The sequence below is a fragment of the Cygnus atratus genome, chromosome 11, assembly GCF_013377495.2.
Source record: "Cygnus atratus isolate AKBS03 ecotype Queensland, Australia chromosome 11, CAtr_DNAZoo_HiC_assembly, whole genome shotgun sequence".
Classification (NCBI taxonomy): domain Eukaryota; kingdom Metazoa; phylum Chordata; class Aves; order Anseriformes; family Anatidae; genus Cygnus; species Cygnus atratus.
Window position 1 is genome coordinate 20,190,929 of NC_066372.1, and position 24,935 is coordinate 20,215,863.

General features: G+C 41.5%; 1 protein-coding gene across 3 annotated transcripts; it reads right to left on the reverse strand.

Moving 5' to 3' along the window:
* Nucleotides 1–7,610: 7,610 nt before the first annotated feature.
* On the reverse strand, nt 7,611–24,935 carry AAGAB (alpha and gamma adaptin binding protein). 3 transcript variants are annotated; one of them, XM_035569441.2, is made up of 11 exons: nt 24,744–24,852; nt 21,935–22,257; nt 18,526–18,716; nt 17,470–17,566; nt 16,672–16,761; nt 14,301–14,384; nt 10,230–10,312; nt 9,455–9,548; nt 8,681–8,785; nt 8,120–8,169; nt 7,611–8,004 (listed from the first exon to the last, which is right to left on the reverse strand). In XM_035569441.2, the coding sequence occupies exons 2-11, from the start codon at nt 21,945–21,947 to the stop codon at nt 7,927–7,929; spliced, it is 885 nt and encodes a 294-aa protein (XP_035425334.1). In that variant the 5' UTR covers nt 21,948–22,257; nt 24,744–24,852; the 3' UTR covers nt 7,611–7,926. The 3 variants fall into 3 exon arrangements, with proteins under 3 accessions (XP_035425334.1, XP_035425336.1, XP_035425333.1); XM_035569443.2 differs by lacking the exon at nt 24,744–24,852 and adding an exon at nt 22,375–22,484; XM_035569440.2 differs by lacking the exon at nt 21,935–22,257 and having other exon boundaries at nt 24,744–24,935.

A 24,935-nucleotide genomic window follows, 5' to 3' on the forward strand; every position in this document is an offset into this window, starting at 1 on the left:
TGACGTTTTGTATGTGAAATGTAAAGCCTGGGGAAGCCTTTCAGTGGTGGGCACGCTCCTGAATGATGCAGGGACAACGCAGGCACGTCTCAGCAGCCTCCTGCAGGACTTTGGAGCTTTCACTGTGTGCTCAGCACGGCTTGTGGCATAGCGCTGGAGGTTTTCTAGGATTTTTTTCTTCTTTTTTTTTAGTTTTTGCAGTGTGTCTGATTTTTTTAGTTAAATCTCTGATTGCATGGACTTGTGCAATAAGAGCATCTGTATAAAATAGTGTTCTCTAGCCACTGAAGAAGTAGGTCTGTCTGTCCTTGTGGGTTGATTAGGCACGTACTTTCGGATGCAGTTTTCTAACATAGTTGCAAACAAATTTATGCGGACTTCTGTGGAAATGTTTGACTTGCTGTTCTAGTGAGAGAGGAAAAAAAATGCTCTAAAAATGGCCCCAGGATTCCTTCCTTGAGCGACATTAAGTCACATTTGCTTTATTTTACCAAACTTTTCTTTATCTGCATGATCATGGAGGAGGTTGGGCTCAGTGGTGTCTTGTGCGTTAGCACCAAAGACGGCATCTTAAATTCGAGGCTCAGAAAGCTCGTTACACGCGGTGGCGTGTGCAGGAACCCAGCCCGACCCGGAGGCGACAAGCTGCAGTAACCCGGCTTCGGCTTCAGGTCTGCACGCAGAATCATCGCTGCCTCCGCCCAGCTGAGGACTGGAGCTGGGTTTCCTCTCTGACCAGACTTGTAGCTTGTGTTTGATAACGGATAGTGAATCGCCAGCCGCTGCTAACAGATGCCTTTTGAAACAGGATTGGGATGATGGATAAAACCTTTGGTTAATCTCACCTCATCATCCCTTAAGTAAAATGGCTTCAGATGAAAAATGCAAGCCAGTCCAGCAGTACCGTTAGATCAAATTGAGAGGAGGTTATCTTCACTCGAGTATTAATTTCCTCTCCTCCCCTTTGCCTTCGCACTAATTCATAAAAGCTTTCTGGTTTCTGATGTTACCTTATAAAGGCAAATGGAAAGTCCTGCCCCACGCAACAAATGAGAAGATAAAGGCTGGGGAGGGTGTGATCCAAGGGACGTTTTGGTTGTTTCCTTGCAGTTGCGCAGTTGAGGTGAACTGTACAGAAGAAAGCAAATTAATTCCCCTGCCAGGTCTGAAGTGTGCTTAATCACGCCATCCGTGCAGACACTAAGGAAGGGAAGAGGTAGCACTCGGCTGCAGCTTGTTGGAGGCAGCGGTGCCCCAGAGGTACACGTGGCTTACTCTTGATTTTACTTTTCTTTCTAAAACTTTATTAAAGTAGCTTTGATATGTAGCACAAATGTATGCAATCAACCACGCCCTAGCTTAGATTACACGACTGTACTGGAATATCTTCTCATTTAGTGGTAGTCTTGGCTAGTTTTACCAGGATTTCATACATTTTTGTTACTAGTAGAGAGTCACTAGCAGGAACTTTGACTCTTTTTAATTGGTGTAGCTGTACACAAGGGCCTGGCTGCTGGCAGATGATATTGATGGCCTTGTGGTTTTATTTGTCTGTGGTGATTTTTTTTTATTATTATTAATGTATTGAACTGAGTTGCAGTGTGTATTTTGTGTTAAGCTTTTCTTAGAAGTAATCCAGTGCTATCCAGTTGATTTAATTGTCAGGAATCAGCATGCGTTTATACAGAGATGGAGAAATCTGATTGTGTGACATTTCCTCAAAGCTCTGGTTATCCACAGTTACCATGAGAAGGTTGCGGGGTAACCTTTGAGAAAGCAGTAAGCAAATCGGTTTCCCCTCCCCTAAAGGATCAACATGCTTTGAAGCGTGCAGAGGACTCCCTTCCAGGTTGAAGAATATTCAGGACTTCAGCTCAAGCAGCAAGTACTGGCATCCACGCCTTGTGCTATTTACTAACTAGAAAAAGCACGAGGAGCGAGAAGAACCCAGCTCAGTGAAGGACTTCAGCCATATCGCAAAACATCCGTGAGCTTTCCTAGTTCTCTAAGGTACTGGATAGGTAGGAGGAATGGAATATCACGAATAAGCTGGTAAGCTAGAATGAGAAATAATTAGTCGCTATATAGTAGCTGATTGAGCGGTATGGTTAAGAAATTCAGTATATGTTTTTAATTATGTACATGCTTGTATTTATGTTGTCTTTCTTGAATATTCAGATGAATCAAATATTTAACAGAAAGGGCGATAAAGGATTCAGATATTAAATCCTTCATACGTCCCTTTCTGGTGATTGCTAGAAACAGGCAGTTACTGACATGAGAACAAGAGACTCATCTCAGAGCTGAGCAACAAGCCCTGGCACACAAAGCAAAATAAGGACTCCTCCAGCAGGAGTCTTTGCCCGAGTTGCTGTTGTATTTTTAGCAATAAGTCAGGTTCCCAGAGGGGCCCTTGAATTGTGGTCTTCAGGTCTTTTCAGATTAATGAGGCTTTAAAAAGAAAATAACATACTATTCCATAAATGTTTCGGTTCATCTTACATTTCCTCCGGTATGCGGACACTAGAGGAGTCTGCACCGGTCTCTGCTGCTGAGATGCATCTAGTTCACTCTCCCAAAGGAGGCAGCCTACTTCCTTCACTCTCGATTGAACTATTCCCCCTTTGATAGATATGTATGAGCATGTATGCAGTAGTGTTTAGATCTTCTTAACCTGAGATTGTATGTTAATGACCGGTGGTGTCACCTACATGCTTTAGCTTGTTAAGCATTATTCACCTATTTTGTTACTAAAGACCTGTACTATGTATGCCCTCTTATTTCATATGTGAAACTGTAAGTTCTATTTTTGACATTTTAATAAACTTTGATTTGAAAACTGAGGCTCATGAGCAAACAAGGATACTGTAAAAATATATTTAAGGACAGAAAGTGAAAGCATTTGGAGTTTTGAAACCACACAGAATACAGAGCCAGCAGTGTCCTTAGGTATGACGATGGACATTTCCAGCAGTGCACATAAGCTCTTGGTTACAGGTAAGGTCATCTTTCTTTGGGCAGTTTGTTTGTGAATTTAAAGCCAGAAATAGCATTGCTTAAAAAAAAAAAAAAAACGCAACCAGTTCTTTTAACTAATGGGTTTCAAAGGTGAGTAGAAGTGGAGCACTGCAGCTCAAAGGATTTATTGTCGAATTGCTGGAGAAGTCAGAGGTAGCTATCCCACCTAGTCCACCTATGCCACATAAGCTGCTGCATTACGTTCCTAGATGAAGTTCTGACCTCCTAAGATGTATTTTTGGCTGATGTCCCTTGCTATAACAGGTTTCTCAGGCCCATGGTCTCTTTGCAGCAGTGCTGCTGCTGCTTCCAGCCACTCAAGGAGAGCATCTTCAACAATCACTGTAGCCAGAAATTAAACAGTAGCCAAACTTTACCTGGGTAGAGTCCTTCACACCCAGCCTGAGCGAGCTGGGTGCCGTGGACGTGTCCCTGCTGCTGTCAGTACGAGGCTGCACCTAGAGGTGGGCCCGGGCTGTGAAATGCCGAGCGAAGCAGGAGGCAGGCAGCGAGGAGCCGGGCTTGGAAGCAAGGTATCTACACACTGGCATTCAGCCAGCCTCGGAGAGGGCATTCTCCAAATAGCGTTCCTGACAAAGCCAAGGCACACTATGATCTAAGTCTGTGAACTCCTAACGTTCCTCCTAGGGTTTCACTGAAATTCAGATTTTTTTTTTGTTGTTTTTCCTGACAGAGGATTTACGAGAATACTTTTTCCACTCTGTTTTCCAACAATGTGGTAATAAAAGGGTCTTGTCCAGGTTTTATAGTAGGGCTGCCAAAATGCATGTGTGATGTAGTAAACCATTTCGGAGCTGTGAGTTCTGCTAGTTGTCACCTGAATATATCACGGATTTCAGTATCAAAAACTCATTTGCACAGATAAAAGGAAGCCGAACCAAAATACAGGTTTGATAATAAACAGAAAACCTCAAAGACTTAGCACCCCCCCCCCCAAAAAAAAAAAAGAAAGTGAATCAACATTCCCTGGAGGTTTCAGTTCAGAAGGAAGTTGGGTAACCAACAGTTATCTGCCAAGGGGCAGGAAAGTCCTCTCGCAAGTGTAATCCTAGACCTTGGTCAGGACAGCAGCCTGGTTTGTAGGGCTACGCCTCGCCGCCAGCCCCTAACGGAGCGCCCTACCAGCAGATCCGTTCTGAAGACAAGGGGAGCAGGGGGGCTCTGATGTTAGACTTGAGGCGTGTGATTCTGTTCAGGTTTCATTCCCTTCTCCATGCTTCCTCCTGGCTGAAGGGCAGGGTGTCTCCTCCGCAGGTTCTGCAGGAAGCTCCCCTGTTAGGCAGCTGGGTCCTCGCTGGCTGTCTTGCAAAGGTTGGGACTTTTGTGCACGTGGAGAATTGGCTTTCCAACAGAGCGCTGTGTCTGCTAACTTTGGAGGGGGGAGGATGCTTTCCGAGCACCGAGATAAAATCCGTCTGAAATGCACTAAATCAAATCTAAGGCCACCGGGTTAAACCAACAGCAGTGGTCTGCAGACGATGGCGCAGGAAGAGAAAGGCGTTCTGCAAACCTTTCCTGGAGCACGGCGCTTTGCCAAAGGCAGTGCACGCGTTTGCAGGGTCACAGCTGCCTCCAGAGTGGAGCAATAGGAAGACAACGTAACGTTACTGTTCGATTTCCTCACTGCCTTTCACACACTGCCTTTCTGTTCGTCACATCCCCACGCCGTTATGCCCTTGCCACCCCTCGCGTGACAGCTCTGCACCTCCAAGGAAAACTACCCAGAGGCGGTCAAACAGGCACCGTGTAGGCTGATGGAGCCTTCACAGTTCAGCTCGTTACGCTGTGTTTTCATGAGATTCAGTCGATAATCGTGCCATGGCTAACGATGGCATTGCAATTTAATCAGGCCCGTTTAGTTTAAACTAATCTTCCACAGCCTTTGGAGTGTTTGCTGTAACCTCTTAAAGTGCTCTTTGCTAACAAATGCGATCACTTTCCTCTGAGCTTTCTTACAAAGGCCACAGACAGAAAGTCATCCTTCCCATTTTCACTGAAGCATCGTTGTGTTCTCCTCCGGAATCATGTCCTAAAAATAATGTACTGTATATCTAGATGCTCTTGTGACCATCTTTACCTAAGACAAGCTGCTACATCTAGCCACAGTGCATTACCTCAACTGTGGCAGGTGGCAGGACCACAGAGCTGTTGCAGAGCCTTGCTCAGCAGTGGAGTACCAACACCTGGGACAGTTAGCTTCAAAACTGTTACAGGGATGTAAAACCAAGACAGGAATTCTGCTATTGCTACACAGTGCTGCGAAAGAGAAAAAGAGAAACTAAGACGCAACAACTTCCAGGTTTGCATTTCTACTAATGCCCCTTTTATTCATTTCTGTTAACACCTATTTTGTAAAGAACTTCTGTAGCCAGAAGCAAAGCTTCTCCAGAAAGAAAAACCTAAGTCACCAGCAAAGTAAACTTTAAAAATACAATACAATAATCTTCATGGTCATTAAAACTAGTTCCCGGTACCTCTCAGCCACACCTCCTACCTCGATGAATAAATAGTGCTTTCTTAAAGCACAGAAAGCATCTACTAACGAGACAGACATTTACAACATTTCGAAGAGTTCATAGTATGTTAGTAAGATCTGCATTAAAATATTATCTGTACAAATGTTTCACCAATCTTAGATAGAAGCAACAGGGATGCCTTCCCTAGGGAATGGTGGCTATCAGACCTACCTCCTACTATACCAGAGTACTTCTGATTAAATCAAGCTTGCTTGTGCTGTCAACACATGCTCTGTGCTTTCAAATACTTGTTCTCATTACGATCGCTCTTATTTGTAGCAGGCTGACTGTGCCCAGACTGGTAATTCTGACCCTGGAATAAGGCATCGTTTATGGGAATTCATCTGCCTGCACCTTGTAAATAGGCAGGAAAGAACTTAAAATTTAGTTTTTATCATTTTATTCAATTTAAATAAACTATCACAGGTATATCACATATAAAAATTGCTTTTATGAAGTATTCAAGTGTATTATGTTCTTCACTGTGTTCAATTAATTTACTCTGCACTTTTGCCACTTATCTGTATTGCACAATAACTATTTAGAAAGGAAAAAAAATCTTCAGCTACCAAGAAGCAAACAGAAAACTGTTCCCTACTTGGAAGGAACCACCTTCAGTTCTTTATTACAGCTCTCTGTGTTGGGGAAAAAACAAACAAACAAACCAGGAGCGAATGGGAGGAGATGGCAAAGTCATGGCAAGGCCTGGCAGATGGGAAGAGGTGGCGCTGGTAGGTGTGGTTCCTTGAATGTCTATGTGTGTCCCTGTAAAAGGAACATTTCTTCTTAAAACTATGTGTTTTACTGTGGCTCAGTCTTTATATAGCTTTTCAGGCTACTAAGAAGGCATTGTTTCTATTCCTTAAGAGTTGAAAACACTTCAGATTTTACCCAGGACATGATTTACAGCATTCCAAGGAGCCTATTATTTTAGCTTTGCTTAATCTTAAAAGAACAGGCAACGAATGTCAAGAACCACTGTGAAAGTGCTTTCAGAATTTAAAGCTGTCAAATAATTTATGGAAAGCCACTGGTTCAAGACTCACTACATTTACTAAAATGAAAAAACAGACTCTAGAAAAGTTCGTTTCAAATTTTCAAAATAAAATTGCTTAACACTGCCTGTTTTCCGATTGATAAGGAAATGTTCTTTGGGGAAAATACATGCCATTTCACGTGGTACATCTGACAAGCGCTAGAGAAGGTCTGATCCTTCAGCAGGGAATCTGCTGGCTGCCTCTTTCCATTGATCTGCTGACTGTGTCTGACAGTTGACGGTAGTAGAAAAGGAGATGTGGCACCTGCCTTTTCTCTTCTCTCTTCCTCACCGACCTTTGCCTTCCTTCTTGTTGTCCTAGAGCCACATTTGTTTACATTCTCCAGTAAGTCTGACTATGTGGCCGTGCAGGAGATGGCAATGTTACTGATTCTGAGGATGAAGGAATTTTTCTAATCCTTGATAACATGAAGCAGCAATTTGAGACTTGCACTCTGGCACCTTCTAATTAATATACAGGTGCACAAGTCTGTAATAAATGCACCAGGTGCCAGTGTGGGGTGTTTGAAATCACAGCTTCTCTCCTTAGATATTTAGGCTAGAATTCACCAGCAGGAGGTCTGCGCATTCTCCTAGGCCTTGGAGGCCAAGCATTGCAGAAGGTTTGGGCAGGGAACTTCACCCCTGGAACAACAGCAAAAATCTGTCTTGCATTTAATCTCAAATTTAGTTTCTAGTGGAAACCCAGGGAGTGTGGCACGACACCTGAGTTTTCACAGAAGGACCACATACTTACAAACGCAAATAGAATTCAAAGCCTATGGGCCATTTCTAATAGCTTTGGCACTCAGCAGGCTCAACCTCGCAGACTTGGCATAGCAGCTCACAATAGGGCACAATTCACCAACTTTCTCTTCATGGCTCATATAAATCTGGTTTGTTTTAACTAGTAAGTCAGCTATAAAGCTACATAAAAACATCAAACAGGCCTACATCTAAAATGTGGAATTTAGAATGAAGTACTCATTTAACAACCACTAGCCATATGTAGAAAGATAACTGGTTGTAAATTTGTTTATTTAAACTCAAAAGAGGAAACAATAAAAATGTTAATTTGAAAAATGTAAACTAACTTATTATTTCCTCTAATTCCATCCTTGTCTTCTAAAACTCTCAGAGAGGGAATGAACGCTCAGACAAAACCACTCTAAACCATTAGGTGTTGTGGAATGTGTTACTTAATACAATGATTACAGAGAATCCTTTAACCAAAGAGAGCAATTAAAGCTAAATGGGGCTATTTGCAATAAACACTCGTTGCAGGAAAAGATCACTCTTTTAGGATCGCTCTGTCGCTTACGGCTACAGAAGAACTTAGTTTTCTTCGTCTGAGGAGAGACCTTCAATTTCATCTCTGTCTCCTCCAATCGCCATCCAGAATGCTTTGGCCACCTAAGAGTGAAAAAATGGGAAAAATTCCCCTCACGTGACTGAAGGTTTAGCAGTTTAGAGCTCAGAAAGGAAAACTCCATTTTTAATAATTTCAATGTGAATTTCAAAATCTCACCTTTTCCGCATGTAGTTTTCTTTGTTCATGAGGCAACGTTGCAGCTTTTTCTGTGGAAAAGAACACGACTTGGGTTGTCACACTCAGGAGCAAGCAGGCAGAGAAACGCCTATTGCAGTTATTTTTAGGGAACTACAAAGAAACGTCTTTAGGATTATAAAAAAGGAAGCATATTTAGTAAGTGCTATTGCAACTTGCAAACACCAGAAAGCCAATACTTCTGAGCACACTGGATTTCATCTCAAATGTTTGTACCTTTAAACTGCAAGATTGGCACGCAGTTGTAGAGCTAAAAGGAAAGTTCTACTACAGGTTCTTGAATGGAAAACTGTAATGTTCATTCATGGTGGACTAGAACTGTGTGATAGCAGTCAGCTGAGCAATATCGACTTCCAAAAGCATTATTAAGATGATGGACAAATTAATGAAAGGATCAGCTACTTGTATAATACCTCAGGCAGCAGAATAAGGATTTGTACCACCTCCCCACTTCACACACTGGCTTTCATGCCTTTGATTGATTAGAACAGGCAAGCTAGTACCTCTCTCCCCAATACATACCTTTCATTTCTTTCAACTTTGAAAATAGCCTTTCAAAGTTCTCCAGGTCACCTTCTCTCGTGGTTAGGTTGGCTAGCTCTTGAATGTCCATATCTAACATGGGATCTAAAATAAATGCACATAGGTTTGTTCTAGGTAAATTATTCTGTTTTGTCAGTAGGCATAAAAGCCTTAGTGGCAATCTGATAAAAACAATATTATAACATCTACATATCCCATTCGTACCCCCTCTCTTCCCCCAGAGGGAAAGAAACACTTAATTTACTGATTGTTCAGAAAGACAACTTATGGCACCACTGCAGTGGTTTGGGTATGTTATATTGCAGTAACATTTTTGAGTTCAGCCAGTATTTAAGGTTTCTTGCTTAATATAAAATGATCCATTTAGGATGGACCCATGTAGAGTGTGCTTCCTGCTGAATGAGGCTGTAGGATGGCAAATTGTAATTATTTTTCTCTCAACCATAAAGCTTAAAGATTTATTCTTATAAAGATGTTTCTGAATAGAAAGAATACCCTCACTGGGAAATTTCACAAATTCAGATCTGAATGTTTCCCATCAGCGGTACTGCTGGCAGACCTTAGCTGCAGGGGCCCTATCCTTTCTAAAGCTGGGCCCATTTTCTCACGGAGAACACCTTAATGCTAAACAGCCTCTACTGGCTCTGGCATTTTTGCCATATTTTTCATTGAGAGCAAGCCAGGAGCTTTCTGGGAGCATTCCAGCCAGGGTTGCCGGCTCCAACACATCTGCCAAGCACAAAAAGAGCTTACCTACGTGGTTGTCAATCTGTAAGTTGTTTGTGCTTGCTGCATCTTCTCTGTTGTCTAAATGGGATTCTTCTCTGTCTGCTGCTGAGGGATTGGGCTGTCGGGAAACAAATAGATATTACAGGAACTACTGCACCCTAAAAAGCATCATCAGCAAACCAAGTGCTTCCTTTTTTAACTTCAAAATCTTACTCTTTATCATAAACTGCTACCTACTGTACCCTGTGTATCATGAAAAGCCACACTTTTGTAACACTGTACATAGCCACTACAAAAAGCTTTTCTATGATAGGTTGGCTTACTTTTTTAAACAAAACATTCAAGTGACAGTTTTTGTTTTGCACAAAATACTGCTCTTGGATATTAATGAGAAACAGCATCTTGAATGGAGCTTTTGTAATCTTTCCTTGGCTCCAGTGGGCTGTCTGGGGTAAAATACACACAATGCCAAACCGTGTGTGCAACCCACACCCAGCAGGTTTCCACACTGAGCGCACAACCAGACATTGCAGGTAAAATAATGAGTTCTGAAGCAATATTCTGAAAGACAGCGAGCTCACAGCCACAAGGTGACAGCTACCAGGGACAACTTTTTCAGGAGGGCTTTAAAAAAAAATGCAGACAGTTTTTCAGACTTCAGAAACCTCCTTTAAAATAAATTCTGATAGGCTGTGCAGTATCCCTTGAGAGAGGAGGAAAAAAAATGAAAGCCACCACCACCACACCCAGTGCGACAACAGGAAAGAGCAAAGAACAAGAAATAGGAATTACTGTTTACTTCTGTATCTTGGTTCTCCTCTGATCCAATGCTACAGTTCGCCCCTGCTAATGTACTGAGAAGGCCAAAGCCCTGGGTCCTGTCTAGAAACAAAAGAGCTGTTAGTTTGACAGAAGATGCAGTATTATTGCAAAGAGCTGCAACTGACCGGGGCGGGTAGAGATTATTTTAGGAAAGACACATCCTCATACTCCCACACCCACAAAATACCCTATAAAACTGTATAGGCAATTTTAAAATATCTAATACAGAATTCATGGAGTTCATTTGGGCTTTCCACGGTCGCTAACCTACTGTGTTTTTCAATGGTATTTTATAACCCAACTTCAAAAAAAAAGTAAATTGAAACCTGAAACAAAACAATCATCTTTTTCATCTGATAGATACGGCACAGTATTTTTAAATTAAGCTAACTGTATTTTTAAAACTTTGTTTATAAACAAAAATGTACGTGCAATAGGCGATATTGGGATTTTTGCTAAGCCATGTTTTCTGCTGGCTCTGCCTTGAATAGTAAATATTTGTAGTTATATAGGAGACTCAGGAGAGTTTTCTTAAAATATGAGTATTTTAGTCAACTAAAAAAGAAATAACGTTATTATACTACGAATAGCTAGGAAACAACAACTTACGCCAGAAGAAAGATTATTATTACTTTCTTTAAAGAAATGTGGTCTACTCTAATATTACAATAATGACTAAGTTCTAGATTCAAATGTTGAGATGATGTAATTTTTATACACGGTCCAAATTTACTTGCCATTTATACAAAATTTTGCAGAGTCGAATGTGTAACTAAAACCATCAGCTATCTAGAAAACATGTAAACATGTCTCAGCTGGAGAATTACTAAGACTTCATTTCCTGTTTAATAATCTCCACTGTGTTCTTAGGCTAATGTGAGTCCTGTGCCAGTCCTCTTGTCCCCCTAATGCCCCCCCCGGCAGGTATTTGTTTCAATTGGCTCTGTTCTACACAGTTTTTCTGCTTTTACAGATCACTTGCCAAAGGTTTGGGAAGAAGTGAATCAGTCTAGCCCAATGGATCGCCTTAAAAATGTTCAGTTGCAAGAAATAAGAAAGCCCTTAAGTCTGCCAGAGATATTAACAGGCAACTTAGTGATAAAGATTGGGACCTGCAACCCAAAACAAAGTAGCTTCCCGAAGTTTCAGCAAGCTGAGCAAAGCGTTGTCTTTAGGGAAAAAGTAAAGATCAATGTTTAGCCAATTTCTGAGTCATCTGAAGCCAGATTGGACAGTGCAGTCCAGAATGTACTTGAGAGAAAACATTCCCACATTGGCAGAGGGGTGGATTAAGTGACCTAATCATGTACCTCTTTCCTATCTGTGATTTGAGTTCATTCTGTACAGAAAAATGGCAGTGTCTCCATCCCCACCACCACATACACATAACCTCAGGCTGTGTAACTAGAAAATGTTGTCCTAATTAGAACGTACTAGAATCTACAGCTAGGATCTCTGAAAAGCAGCTATTTGTTTCTCGATCCGTGGTTAGGGAGGTGGCAGACACAACACTTGCTTCCAGTCACACCCTTGAAAAAAACCTTCCTATAAACTCTTTTTATTGGATGTAAAAGTTATTTCAACTTCTGGGTGCAATTCAGGAAGTGGGTGATGTCTTACACAGTGTTCTTACAGAATCAAAGCCAAAAATTATCTCATTCAAATTATTGTAATAGCCGATGGCTCATTGTGATGCAGTCTATAGGGTTTCACAGGTGCCATCAGTCGCTGCTCTGAGCATGGCTTAGTAATTCACATATGCTTGTTTCATAGCAAAACGTTCTCTACTGTCTTTATCTACTCCTCTTCCATGGTCTGTCTGCAGCTGACGTGACACTCATACAAAAAATGGAACTAAAAAGTGGGAATTCAAAATTTGTTTAAACAATTAAGTTTAAATATTACCAATAAATTGGGCTAATTGTTTGTAAAAGGAGCCAGGCTAATGAGCGGCTCCACCCTAGGTGACCAGCTTCAGCTGCGATCACTGAACCACATATTTAAGCAGGAAAGCAGGCAGCCAACCTCTTTCAGAGGGCAGCAATTTGTTTCTCTTACTGCTAAGTCAACAAGGTTTGCTCCTGTTGGGTCAGCTAAGAACAACAGCAGTATTACAAGCTTTTGGGGGTGAGAAGTTTATTAACTGAAGAAGTGTTGATGTTCTTCTGCACAAAGGGAAGAAAGTAAGTCACCTGATCCTCAGACTGAAGAGGGCTCCAAGATCTGAAGAACAAAAAACTTTATACCAACCAGAAAGGGGATTGCTCTCTAAGTCTTCTCAGGTAAGGCTGCTTATTTTCCTTTTAGTAGAGACAATAACTGCTTTATTTACACACAAATTATGTAGTATTACATGATGTAAAATTGTTTACAATTCAATTATGTTATATTTAATGCTTATCCTTATGGATCAGTATAAGAATGAATATGTTTAATGGTTAGAGAAAAAAAATCAAAAAGTCAAGTTTTTCTTAATAATTGCACAGTACTTGACAACTTCAGAAGAATTGTGCTTGGGTTCAGGATAACACACTTTAAAACAACATGGTTTTGATGCTCATAGCTTAAAAAAATCATTCCTATTCCATCCATTAATTTAAATTCTCATACAAACAACTACCTGAAGTAAGGTAATGCTGTAATATTGGCTTTTTGGATGGCTACATTTAACAGTGCTATAAACCTTTCCTGCTACTCAAACATCGTATATTCTGTATGAAAAAACTTTCACATGAAGTGTGACTGTATGGCTTCTAAATGGTCAGCAGTTATAGGTACCTCAACAGAAAAGCTAAGGTTTTATTTACACAGTGGCTAGTTTCCAGGATCAGGAGGAAGCTGAAAACAAAAGATATGCTACAGGTTGTAGAAAGTTCTATTTTAGGTAAAATGAGCTCAACCACTTCCCTTTGAAAGCACAGTCAAGTTGCAACTATGTCCAAATATAGTTCACCTCCTGAGGGGTTTGTAGTAACATATATCAACACTGTGGTTTCTGTACTGTGGAGATAAAAAAAAAAAAAATCTGGATTTTTAAGGAGTTTGACCTTTACATAATATGCTAATGATGCATAGGAATTTCCCCCCATAAAGAACTGAATATGTGACTAAGTTCTGTTCTTCTGTAATGTGACATCTGTCAAATGTTAAGAACACCGTTTTTGTACTAGTAAGATTAACTTCATGCCATCTCAAATAGCTACCTGTTTCTCTACAATGGTTACGGTAAGTTGGAACCAATCTTAGCCTTGTTCTGATGTGGGGTGAGAAATACTGAAAAGGCAACCTTAAAAGTTCAGGAGTTCTCATCCTAGTTACACTGAATCCCCAATAACCATCTTGCAGTTACAAGAACAAAAACTTCTCAGCACTTGAAATCATTACACAGTAAAAAGATGTAGGAAGGAAGAAGCCACAACAGTGGAAAATTGTACATCAGGGAGCAGGCAGACATCAGAAGGTTTATAGTGGGATTACACTGAAACAAGAAATATAAGGCCAAACACCACACAAAATTCATCTTCCTACATTTCCTGCAACAACTTGTGTAATTAGAAAAGTTAATAAAGGCTTTCAAGAAAACAGAAGTATTTACACTAGTAGTAAATCTGGGCTAGCCACACATTTCCTCTTCTACTGTCTAATCCTGAAGTGATTTTTCCAAAACTGTATCTCCACCTGATAATCAATTACCTGCAGGAAACTGGGTTGTCTGGTTTTTGTGCTATTTCCAAAAAGTTCTGCAGTTTCCATTTACTTAAGTGGGATTTCTGTTGGGAACTCAGTCCTTCTTGCAGTGCACTTAATACATTAAAACCTTCAACAGACATTTGAGAGCAAGTTAAAGTATAGAGGAAACAGGAACAAATATTGAAATGGGATTAAATCTCACCCATTGTCCCTCTATGCCTCTGTTTAACAAGGGACAGCAAGTGATACCTGGAAAGCCTACTTCCATGTGAAAGGTTGGAGTACTGTAGCTGTCTGCATACTGACGCATTGGCAATAGCACTGTAGAATTCACACAGTGGGAATCTGTATTACATACCAGTCTTCATGACTACGTTCGACCACACATTGGCATTCAAGGCTTGCACAATTCGTTTGACTCCTGTGGACTCCGGAAAGTCATCTAAACAAAAAGATGTTTCATTCCTCATAATTAGACCAAACCCCAGTACATACTTCAAAGTAATATGATGTGTGACTGAATACCTGTCCTATCTTACACCAATGGATAAAGGACTTTGGTTAGCAAAGAGAGATTTCTTGCCTTTGCTTCATGAAAGGCCAAAGAAATCTAGATTAATGCCACACCTCTTGGTCTAGACTTGTGGGTGTTATGAACTGTGAGCTCTCTACCTTTTACAGAGAAATCCACATTTTGAGTGGAGCTTTGGAATATTTAGCACTGGACCTACACTAATAAATTACTTTTTAAAATTACCTGGAAGTTATAAACCATTTTTAAGTCAGTGTTAGAAGCAAGACCTCTTTTACCCCAAGATCTTTCAGAATGCTGTATAGTATAAATAGATTCTAGAATTCCTTCAGAAGGTAAAGAACTTCAGACAACCATTGAAAAGGGTGCAATGCTTGTTAAATGAAAACTATCGTACAAAAGCTATTTTCACAACATCTAACTAAGGGTTGCAGTAATCCTGTAAATTACAGTAACTTCAAAGATTAGGGAAAGCATTGTTTGGACTTCAGCCTACTTACTGAATAGATCTGACACCACTTCATATAAAGTCAGTTTTCCCATTTCCTCGGCTTAGTCAGCTTCCCATGTTTGTGTAGGTCTCACAAAGCAATAGGGAAGAAAAACCCTTTGGATAGGAAAATGTGATTGCTTAAAAATCAGCTCTTCTAGGATGACTCAGGGACAGGTGTAATAATTGAAACTGTCTTTAATAATGAATTTAAAGCTGTCTGTGACCCCTTAGATCAAATACTCTGCCCTCCATGATAATGTTGTTTAGTTTTGTATTGGTCATTATCTAGAGTCTCAGCTCTTGTTCTCAGTACACAAAACAACTGACTGATAGTGTAGTTAGTAGTAAGAGCTCCAGTTCATTTGGGATGAGATACCAAGAATGTCATAACTTTTAGACAGATATTGGCTCAATATGTTTACTGAATCTATTTTATCTTCTGTAATTCATATAGAATGCATACAAGGTAAATATGTTACTGAGTGCAATGCATTTCCTCTCATGCATGAGTCACAGTGAATCAAGCAGCATGTTAAAAAGTGCAGTAGAGAATGTATACCTTAATATTCCGAAGATTAATACCCTGAGTTATTATTCCCATTACTTATTATTTAAAGTGATTACGTTATTTAAATGGTGCATAGCTTGTTCTTTACAACACTTATTCAGTAGAAAAATAACTTAATGTTACTAATGTTTCCTTTAAAAGCACTTCAGAAGAAAACTTTAATGGGTATCAATTTCTGATCTTCCTGTTTTCTATGAATCAGATTTATAAACATCCCTCCCACCCCAAATTAAAAAGTGTTAAACTGAAATGCATCTTAAAAGACATAGGGGCAGGAGTTCTTACCTACTTGGGATAAAGTTATAATTTATCTCTTTGCAGGAGAGGGGAGCTTGAGTTTTAGAAGGCCTTTAGACTAACATATTTTTAGTGACAGCTATGTACTTGGTAAGCTTGAAATGGAGCAAATGTTAGTGAATTATTCCACTCAAGACTGGAAATGGAGTTGGTTATCTTATTTTTGGTTCTGTAGTGGTAAAATTTAGACACTTTCTTAATCATTGAGATGAGATAAGGCTAATTCTGATAAGGCTGTCAGGAAGTGTGGAGTCACTTTTCAAGAGTGGAACATCACAGTACTGACTTTGCTTTACGGGTTTTCTCAAGTTGTAACTGTATGGCTAGGCAAGTTATTTTGAAACTGGTTTATTTCCTGTGTAACAGTGCATGCACTTCTAAAATGTTTTTTAATAATCTCCCCTTTTCAGCCTATCATGTCACTGAATAATCTCTATCTTCTCTTTGTATATACAATGGCTTTAAATCTTCTTCAAAAAGACTAAGAATTTTCCTTCCCTTATGCATCTATCTGCTGCTTGTTTTGAGACTGATTTCAGAATGGAATATAAAAGCTTCTTACGTATCAATAGTCCTAGGATTAGTGCCATAAAAGGAGCTGATATTAGTTCTATGTAGGTACTACAGAAACCAGTAGTTGTACTTGGGAGGAGACCAATGTGATGTCTTGGAGGAAATTCTTCCTCTACTTCCTGACTGCATATAGCTGAGACTAAGCCTTACCAACTGGGAGCATTCCATGCTGTAATCATGTAGCACAGAAATAATCATGCCCCTTGCAATTGTTTAGAGGTTATTTTGGTGTCTTTTTAATTCTAAAAATTAAAACAAGTACCTACCATCTTCATCTGGCAGTTCCTCGGGGCTAAGTTCCACCAGTTCAAAGCCATGCTTGATGCACCATTCCTGAGCTTTCTGTCTGTTAACACCTAATGTGGGGAAACAAAAATGCTTTCTAAACATACACATTTGAGACTAATACCAACAGTTGAATTTCTAGCTATGTTTTAGTCTCTCAAAGTTGTTTGCTTGTTCTGGATTGTATGGGCGGGGGGAAAAAAGTAGTAGCTGGTTTGGGTCTTCCAATCGCTTTAAATTCCAAAAGCCCCCAGAATTAAACTTCTTTGAATTATTTTTAGATACTATAAAATCAAATGGCTCACGGGGGAATATAAGTGAAGTGTCATGGTGAATGAAGGTTTCCACTACTCTGGATTTGAACCTGAAATGTGTTACCTTATACAACAGCAAACTGTAAGGTACAGATACGCTAATACAGAACCAAAGCAGCCATGTGTATTTAATGCCCAAACGATTAAAAAAAAAAAAATTAATATAATTTCCACTAGAGTTAAGCAATTCAGTCATCCTTTTTCTTCACTAGAAAGGATTGTGAACATCAGTAACATGTCTGCCCTGTTAGTTACCTTGCAGTGCACATTCCCATACTAGGAATGGGATATGCAAAGTTCATTTTAAGCGAGCTTGTAAAGTTCTGATTCAGTTTTAACTACTACTAGTTTAATACTTCTGTTCTTGGTCATGAGAACACCCTGGCTCTTAAATACAAAGCCCATTTTCACCCAGGAATTTTAAGAAATCTTCAAGTCAGTTTTGGATTTCTACAGGTATCATACCATTTTCAGATACCCTGTTACAGACCAGGATCATGACTTCTGGTAGCCACTCTTCTGTCAGAGGAAGCCATTCAGAGACACTATCAAGTCCAGATTTCTAAAGGAAAGAAAAGATCTTTTGTAAAGTATTTGAGGATGTATTCCAGTTTTACACCAGTTTTAATCATTAATAGTACTAGAAAAATAGCAATGAGATAAGGAAATATGCCAGACTGCACATTAGGTATGTTTAAGATGCTTGTGTTTCAACTACAGAAGTTGATTTATATACAGCAGCCTTCTTGATTCTTGATTTACCTTGGACCTCCCTTTCATATTTAATGCGAATTATGCAACCCTAATTTAGATTAGGAAAGTCTTTCACTTAATGTTGATCACTAGTATTTAGTTTTAAGCGGATCTCAGGTTTGATGTTCAGCTATTCCATCTTCCACACTGAAGTGGATGTTGTGGTAACTGATGAACAATACTCATTGCTCTGTTTTATTCTGAGACCGTACTGAGATGTCTGGCTAAAGGTATCTGCAGAATGTGTGGTATGCATCCTTTCCCACCTGTAGTGGAAAACAGTTCCTTGTAGCATACTCCTAAGTTCCTTGTAGAACAGTTCCTATGTAGAACAGCTTGTCTCAATCTTTCTGGCTTTTGCTAAAGCACTAGTTTCATTGCTACCAGCTTTGTAGAAACAACTTCAGGTAAAATGACAGCACTGAGCCCTACTTTTAGCTTCCTTGTCCTTGGCTATTCTCAAGCAGCCTTTCTGAATTAGCATCAGCTATGAGTAAAGCTGGAGGTGGTGGGTTGGAAAAGGATTTGCCTTAGGTGGCATATTTACAACCTGAAGAAATCTCTCTTCCAGCCAGGATGTAACAGCAAAAGGGAAGGAAATATTTGCTGTTGTTACAAGGTACAATTTACCTTTGATCTACTGATAATTAATAGAACAGCCTAAAAGAAATGGAGGTCACAGGATGAAGATACTATAGATTGTGGTTATCACCATAAGGCAGCTATACCATACAGATAAAGCAACGTAATGAAGCAGAAGAGTCTTACTATTGAGCTGTCAAAGTACACCACAAATGCTTGCACAGATTCAGCAATTTCTCCAGTAACATGAAATGTGCTTGGTACTACACAGAGGTGAATATCTGCAGAGTAATATTTATTATCTATTGTCCAGGGGTAAAAATTCACTCCTCCACTTGTAGTAGCACCCACAGTAAGGTCGTCTTTTCCTGTGATACCTGTATAAAAGAAAATGAGAGAAATTATACAAACCAGCATCAAGAAAATAATTCAACTAGCAAAGCTTGGCACAAGGCTGATACAGAGCCATATTTATTTGCTATAATAAAATGAATATGTATTTAAGATGTACAAAAATTAAAAATCCATTCCTTACTTGATCCTACTGTTTAGTACCCTTAGATGAATTCTAACTTTCAAAAAATAAAATATGGTACAGAAGGTCTTGAGAGTAAGCCTTTTTTTTTCCCCTGGAAATGCCTTTTAAAGTGTTAGCCTCAAACTCACGACCTGTAAACAGGATGTATGGGGAGAATAAAAGGCTTCATTTCAGCAGAAACAAACCTTGCACGTTCATTCAGATGTAAAGAATTGTTTAACTGTGACCAAAATCTCAAGGTAACTAATGAGAAAATAAACCAAGTGACTGGAATTCAGTTCTAATTCCCATTAAATTCCACGTAGGAGTTCAACAATTAAAATCCAAGGCAGTGGCTTTGATAACGCAATGCTAAATGCTGCCCTTGGTGTGCTGGTAGCAACCTCTGCAGAACACTCATGGTGTGACAGCCACCTGGTGGAGCTGAATTATAGCCAGGAGGGGAGCATCCCATCCACACCTTGCTGGAAGGGGCAGGGTATCTTGTCCAAGGTGAACCAACTCGTGGGCATTTTATAATGCAAGTAAATCATATATTAAATTGACTGAGTCATCTGGGCATCGGAAGAGTTTTTTTTTTTTTTAAAAGTGGGTTTTCAAAGATTTTAAGGTTTTTATCTCAAAAGAATTGAGACAATTCCTTAGTTGGCTGGGGACATCACCACTGAGGTAATCCCACACAAACCTCGACTCTGAACCCTACACTCCTTCAGCATAAGCTTCCAAACTTATGTTCATGTAAATACAGACGAGACTACTAATTTGGGAAAGATGTTCTGATAATCTTGAAAGACTTGTTGTTTCTTGTCTATTTGCTATTTCAACCGCAAAATGGAGCATTTCAGTTGTCACTTCTAGCCGTTCCTCCTTCTGTTTGATAGCTCGGGTACAACCATGGTTCTGATGCTCTGTGGCCACAGGAATGATTGAAACTTGGAAAATCAGCAGACTTGGGCAAAGGGAGGTAAACAGCATGAGGAAAGGAAATCTGTTCAAGCTACCCACTATAGCAAGAGTACAAAAGGGAAAAATTCCAAAAGACTTTCATAAGCTGATAAAAAAAACTTTCATGTCTACTTTGTATATGAACTTTTTCTTACAAAGGAGTTCATGGACAAATTTAGGTCTCAAAGTGCTGCTAGAAGAATGAGGACACGTCCCATTTCCTATCACATGCTACTGCTCGTGTATTTGAAGCAGCCTTTCATCCCATTGTGCCTCTGATTACCTGTCATTTGCCCAAAGATTCTGCCAACCCCCTGTGAAATTTCTCTCCCAGTACAAATGGATGCTGTGCGCTGACCTCAAAGCGCTGCGGGAACGTTCCGAAAGGATTCGAACTCGCTGTGTCTGGGACAGCACGTGGGGTTGTACCAAATCACCGCACCACAGCCCGATTGCTCGCGGCAGGAAGCAACCGCAGTTGGGGCTGCTTGGGAACGGTGCTCTCCTCTCCCCCAAAAGGCGCTTCGACCCACTGGTCTGGGGCTTTGGGGCAACCAAGGAAAGACTACAAAATAATACACGCTGCAACTCCAACTGAGCTGTCACGGGTACATTTCACCAGGACTAAGGATGGTATTTGCTGCCTTGGAATCCCAAGAATTTCTTCCCAACAGTCTGTATTTGAATGGAGGAAAAAAAAATAAACTCAGCCAGAATGGTTTAATTTGAGAGAACAGTCATCGATAAAACTCCATTTAGCTTTATTTGGATATGGAATAAGCTTCCAGACAATTAACATGGCAAAAGGAGGTGACCTGTCCAACTTATCTCCAGCAAGTTACTCATTTTTAATTTTAAGCTTCCCAGCCATTGAAAGTGTCAGTGGTTTGCCATCCAAAGAGCTCGGAAAACCATCTGAGTCACCCGGTGACCACAACAGCAGGCCGGCCTGCGGGGCTGACTTAATTAGCTCGCCTTTCCATAGAGCAGAGAGGCTGGCTTGGATGACAGGCACGGAAACAGGCTCCGAACGCACCAGTATTAAAGAGAACTAAAAACACGCTTGGAAAAGTTCACGCCACAAAAGAATACTGCTTAGTGTCATTCACAAACATGATTTAGAGTTTAAGATCCTCTCTGAAATACCTCCACTGCTAATGCTGGATACCTATTTTACTGGAATAACGTTTATTGGAACTTTACCATCTCACCAATAACTGCTGAACACTAGGATATATTTCAGCGTCCCCCACTTCTGTCTAAAAGCACTCTGGAGTAACGGAGGCTTCCTCAGATAGGGCGAGTTATTCGGGGCTGGGGGCCAAAGAAACCATTCCTAAGCCAGCTCCAGCGTCCTGCTCAGGCCGTGCCCTCCTGCACATAGCGGCTGTGTTTGCCCGTGCGCCCTCCAGGTTCCCTGTGATCAGCACCTTGCTGGACATGGACGTTTATCTTCCTCCTCTGTGATGTGTGCCGGCACAGCACGCAGCAGACTACCCTGCTTCGTGTCACTTTTTGCCCTCAAGCTGCAAACCATTTGGGAATGAGGCAGCAAATGGCACAGGGTTGGTTTGCGGCTCGGTCCAGCGCTGGAGTGACTGGTACCGTATGGATCAATGGACTTCCGAATTTCTGTCCAAAGGAGAAGGTGCTTTTACTTCCAGGCTGTCAGCCACCACCTCATGGCTTTCCAGGAAACTGATTGGCCATGCTCCTTCTTTACATACAAGTATCCATCATTTTTTAATCCGAACAAATTCTGATACTTTTGGAAATGAATTTCAGCTAATTATATAAATGTTTGCTCATTTCATTCTACTGATTTAAACTTGATGACTTTTAATTTCATGGGCTTGCATATAGGCTTTGTAAATTAAATGGTTTAGAAGACAAGGAAGAGGACAGTGTAGAACTGTAAAAATTCACTTATCTGTCCCCTTTTTGTACTAGAGGCTTGTGTATTCTGGAAGAGTAGAGCAGTAATTAATTACTTTAAAAGGACCATTAGAGACCAGGAACAACTTCTCAGAGAAGCAGAATACAGAGTCACATGCAGATCTCGTGCCTTTTGTTGCTGCGTTCCCTGTTCTCTAACATCCAGCTGGTACTTACACTCTTCTGCCATTTTGTGTTTAAGGTCACTGGGCTAGGGATATCTTTTCAGAACCATTCCAACTTTTTTCAGATATTCTTTCCTAAAGAGATGTAAGTGTTGATCACTCTTCCTAGTGGTCTTTAGATGGAACAGATGCAAGAATACAATTGCTTTTCTGCTGTGCCCCAAGTGATGCCAGTCCTCTCAGCTGGTAGGTACACCAAGCAGTTCTCGCATTCTGGGCCTTGAGAGCCACCTGGTGGAATACACCATGCGAAATACTCCTGCAAGTTACACAAGGAGTAAAGTCAACTCAAGTGTGTGTTCACCTTGGGTTCTGCTGTGGGGGAGGAAGGAGAGGTAGACAGTCAAAAAAAAAAAAGTGGAAGATGACATTAGTTCTGTAAAACAGTATTTGTCTGCCAGCATTTTTCTTAGTAAAAACAAAAATACTTACTTGGTGTTTCAATTCATAAAGTATCCGATAAGGGCCAATCCTATCCTGTGTGTTCTGTAGATTAGTTTTGCCACAGTATACAATGAAATCAAGCATTCAAGGTATCCCATAGAAACTTGAAAGGATAAAAATGTATCTAGCAAATGTACCATAATAATCTCATCCTCAAGCCATTTTCTACTTAAAAGGATTAAAACAGTGGAAAAAGCCTTGCAATTAGTGCAGAAGCTTCTGGCAATCCGCAGAATTCAGTTCTTGCATACCTCCGAGCAGCAAAGCCTCTAAGCAGCTTCTCTCTACTTACAAAACCAGGTTTGCCTACAGAGAGAATGTACCAGGGGAGTCCGGGAACACAGTGGCAACAGCAGTGACAACACAGGTAAGATCTTTTTTTCATGTTGTAGACCCCAAACCCACAGCTATTACACGGACCTTACCAGGCAATACAGTATTTAGCAGCATATTTAACCACAAATAGTGCATATCAAACATTGAATTGCTTCAGAGGTGCTAATATAAGACTCTTGTTCTCAGCATTGAGCCAAACCACTATCATGTAATGCCTTTAAGCTGGTGTGACACTCATGCTGTGAAGGCACAAGTACTGAGAATTGCACCAGCGTTTTGTTCCAACCCACCAAAACCTTTCAGCCCACCCCATCTACTATAGCCAGCCATAGCCATGTATCCCCATCAACATATTCTTAAATGTTTTATAGGTTTTATAGCTTACTGTGCTTATGTCCCTGGTGGAAGCCCCTTTACTGTGCTCCTAAGCAAGATATCACTGAAAGAGCAGGGGAAAAAAAGAGGTGTGTGCGTGCACGCTCATGTTGCTGAAGTTATGCACCTCAGTGTGCACATCAAAGAGCTCATGCCAATTCCCTAAAAAGCAGGCTGCACTAACAAGTCGTAATGGCAAAACCACCAAGACCTAAACGCTTCTTCCTGGAATGCCCCTGATTTTTAGAATTACTAAAAATTCCACCAAAGTTTTCTCTACTATTAGGTCTTACCAATGTTCCCTTTTCCAAGCCAGAAAAAGGGGAACTGGGTCTCAAGATAACCACTTCCCGCTGTATGAATGTAGTCACTCGATGTGGGGTAAGCGCAATCTGCAGTTTTGACAACTGCAGAGAGGTAGTTTTAACTTTCCCTTTTTCTGTGCTGATGCAGAGACGACAAATGGTCAAATGCATCAAAGAGAACCTAAGCAAGCGCTCAGACCCATCAGGAGCTTTAGGAAGTTCTCCAACCCTGAAGGTCCAAGATATTCTCTGGTCGCTTTATAATCAGAAAGGTGAAACCCGTGGGATTGTGCGCGGCCTGCTTTTGTGTTCCTGTGCCCGCAGTCCTGAGCTGCTGCTGTCACTCTGCTCCCCTCCCTTCTTCTAGTGGCCACCTGGGGTGTCCTGGAGGAACATGAGGCCACTTTTGTGCTGTGGATGCCCAGAATGGCTAACAGTGGCGCTTACGGTCTAGCCAAGCTGTTACTTGTTTGCACAATAGCAGATGTACGCTAACACGTTTATTCAGTTGTGAGATGCTCTGGTTTAGCCCACGTTTTAGGGACATGGTTTAGTGGGTGATGGTGGTAGGGGAACAGCTGGACCAGATGAGTTGGAGGTGTTTTCCAACCTTAATGATTCTAGGCAGGAATCTGACAAAAACCGCCTCAAGGCAGTGGCTGGCTCACACCAGAACAGTTGGGGCTGTGGGGCTTCCTTTCTCCTGCCACCTGCAGTGATGGTGTCATAAAATCTTTAAGGTTAGAAAAGCCCTCCAGGATCACTTGGTCCAACCACCCCCTACCACCACTGTCACCCACCCAACCATGTCCCCAAGCACCACGTCCAACCTTTCCTTGAACACCCCCAGGGACGGTGACACCACCACCTCCCTGGGCAACCTGTCCCAACGCCTGACTGCTCTTTCTGAGAAGAAATGTCTCCTCATTTCCAACCTGAACCTCCCCTGGCGCAACTTGAGGCCATTCCCTCGGTCCTATCCCTGGTTACCTGCGAAAAGAGGCCGACCCCAGCTCCCCACAGCTTCCTTTCAGGCAGTTGCAGAGAGCAATGAGGTCTCCGCGGAGCCTCCTCTTCTCCAGACCAAACACCCCCGGTTCCCTCAGGAAGGACACAAGTTCCCCCTCACAGAACTGGCGTCCCAGGCCCTTCACCAGCCTCGCAGCCCTTCGCTAGACACCAGTTTGTTCCCTCGGTGGCTTATTTACTCCCTCCCTCGCATATTTATTCCCTCGCTAGCTTATCTATTCCCTCCCTAGTCCGTTTCCTCGCAGCGCGGAGGCCGGGGAAGGGCCGTGCGGGGACGCGGCCGGAGCCCCCCCCCCCGCGGCGCCCACTCACGTTTGACGAGCTCCTGGGCCGCGAAGCCGCGGGCGCAGCTCGTCACCAGCGCCAGGGGCCCCGCCGCCGCCATGGCGCCCGCCGCGCCCCTTCCGGCCGCTACCACACGGCCCCGGCAGGACGGGGGGGGGAAAAAGCGCCGAGCGGCGGCCGAACTCGCTTTGCCTTCTCAGCAAACCCCCTGGCGGTGTG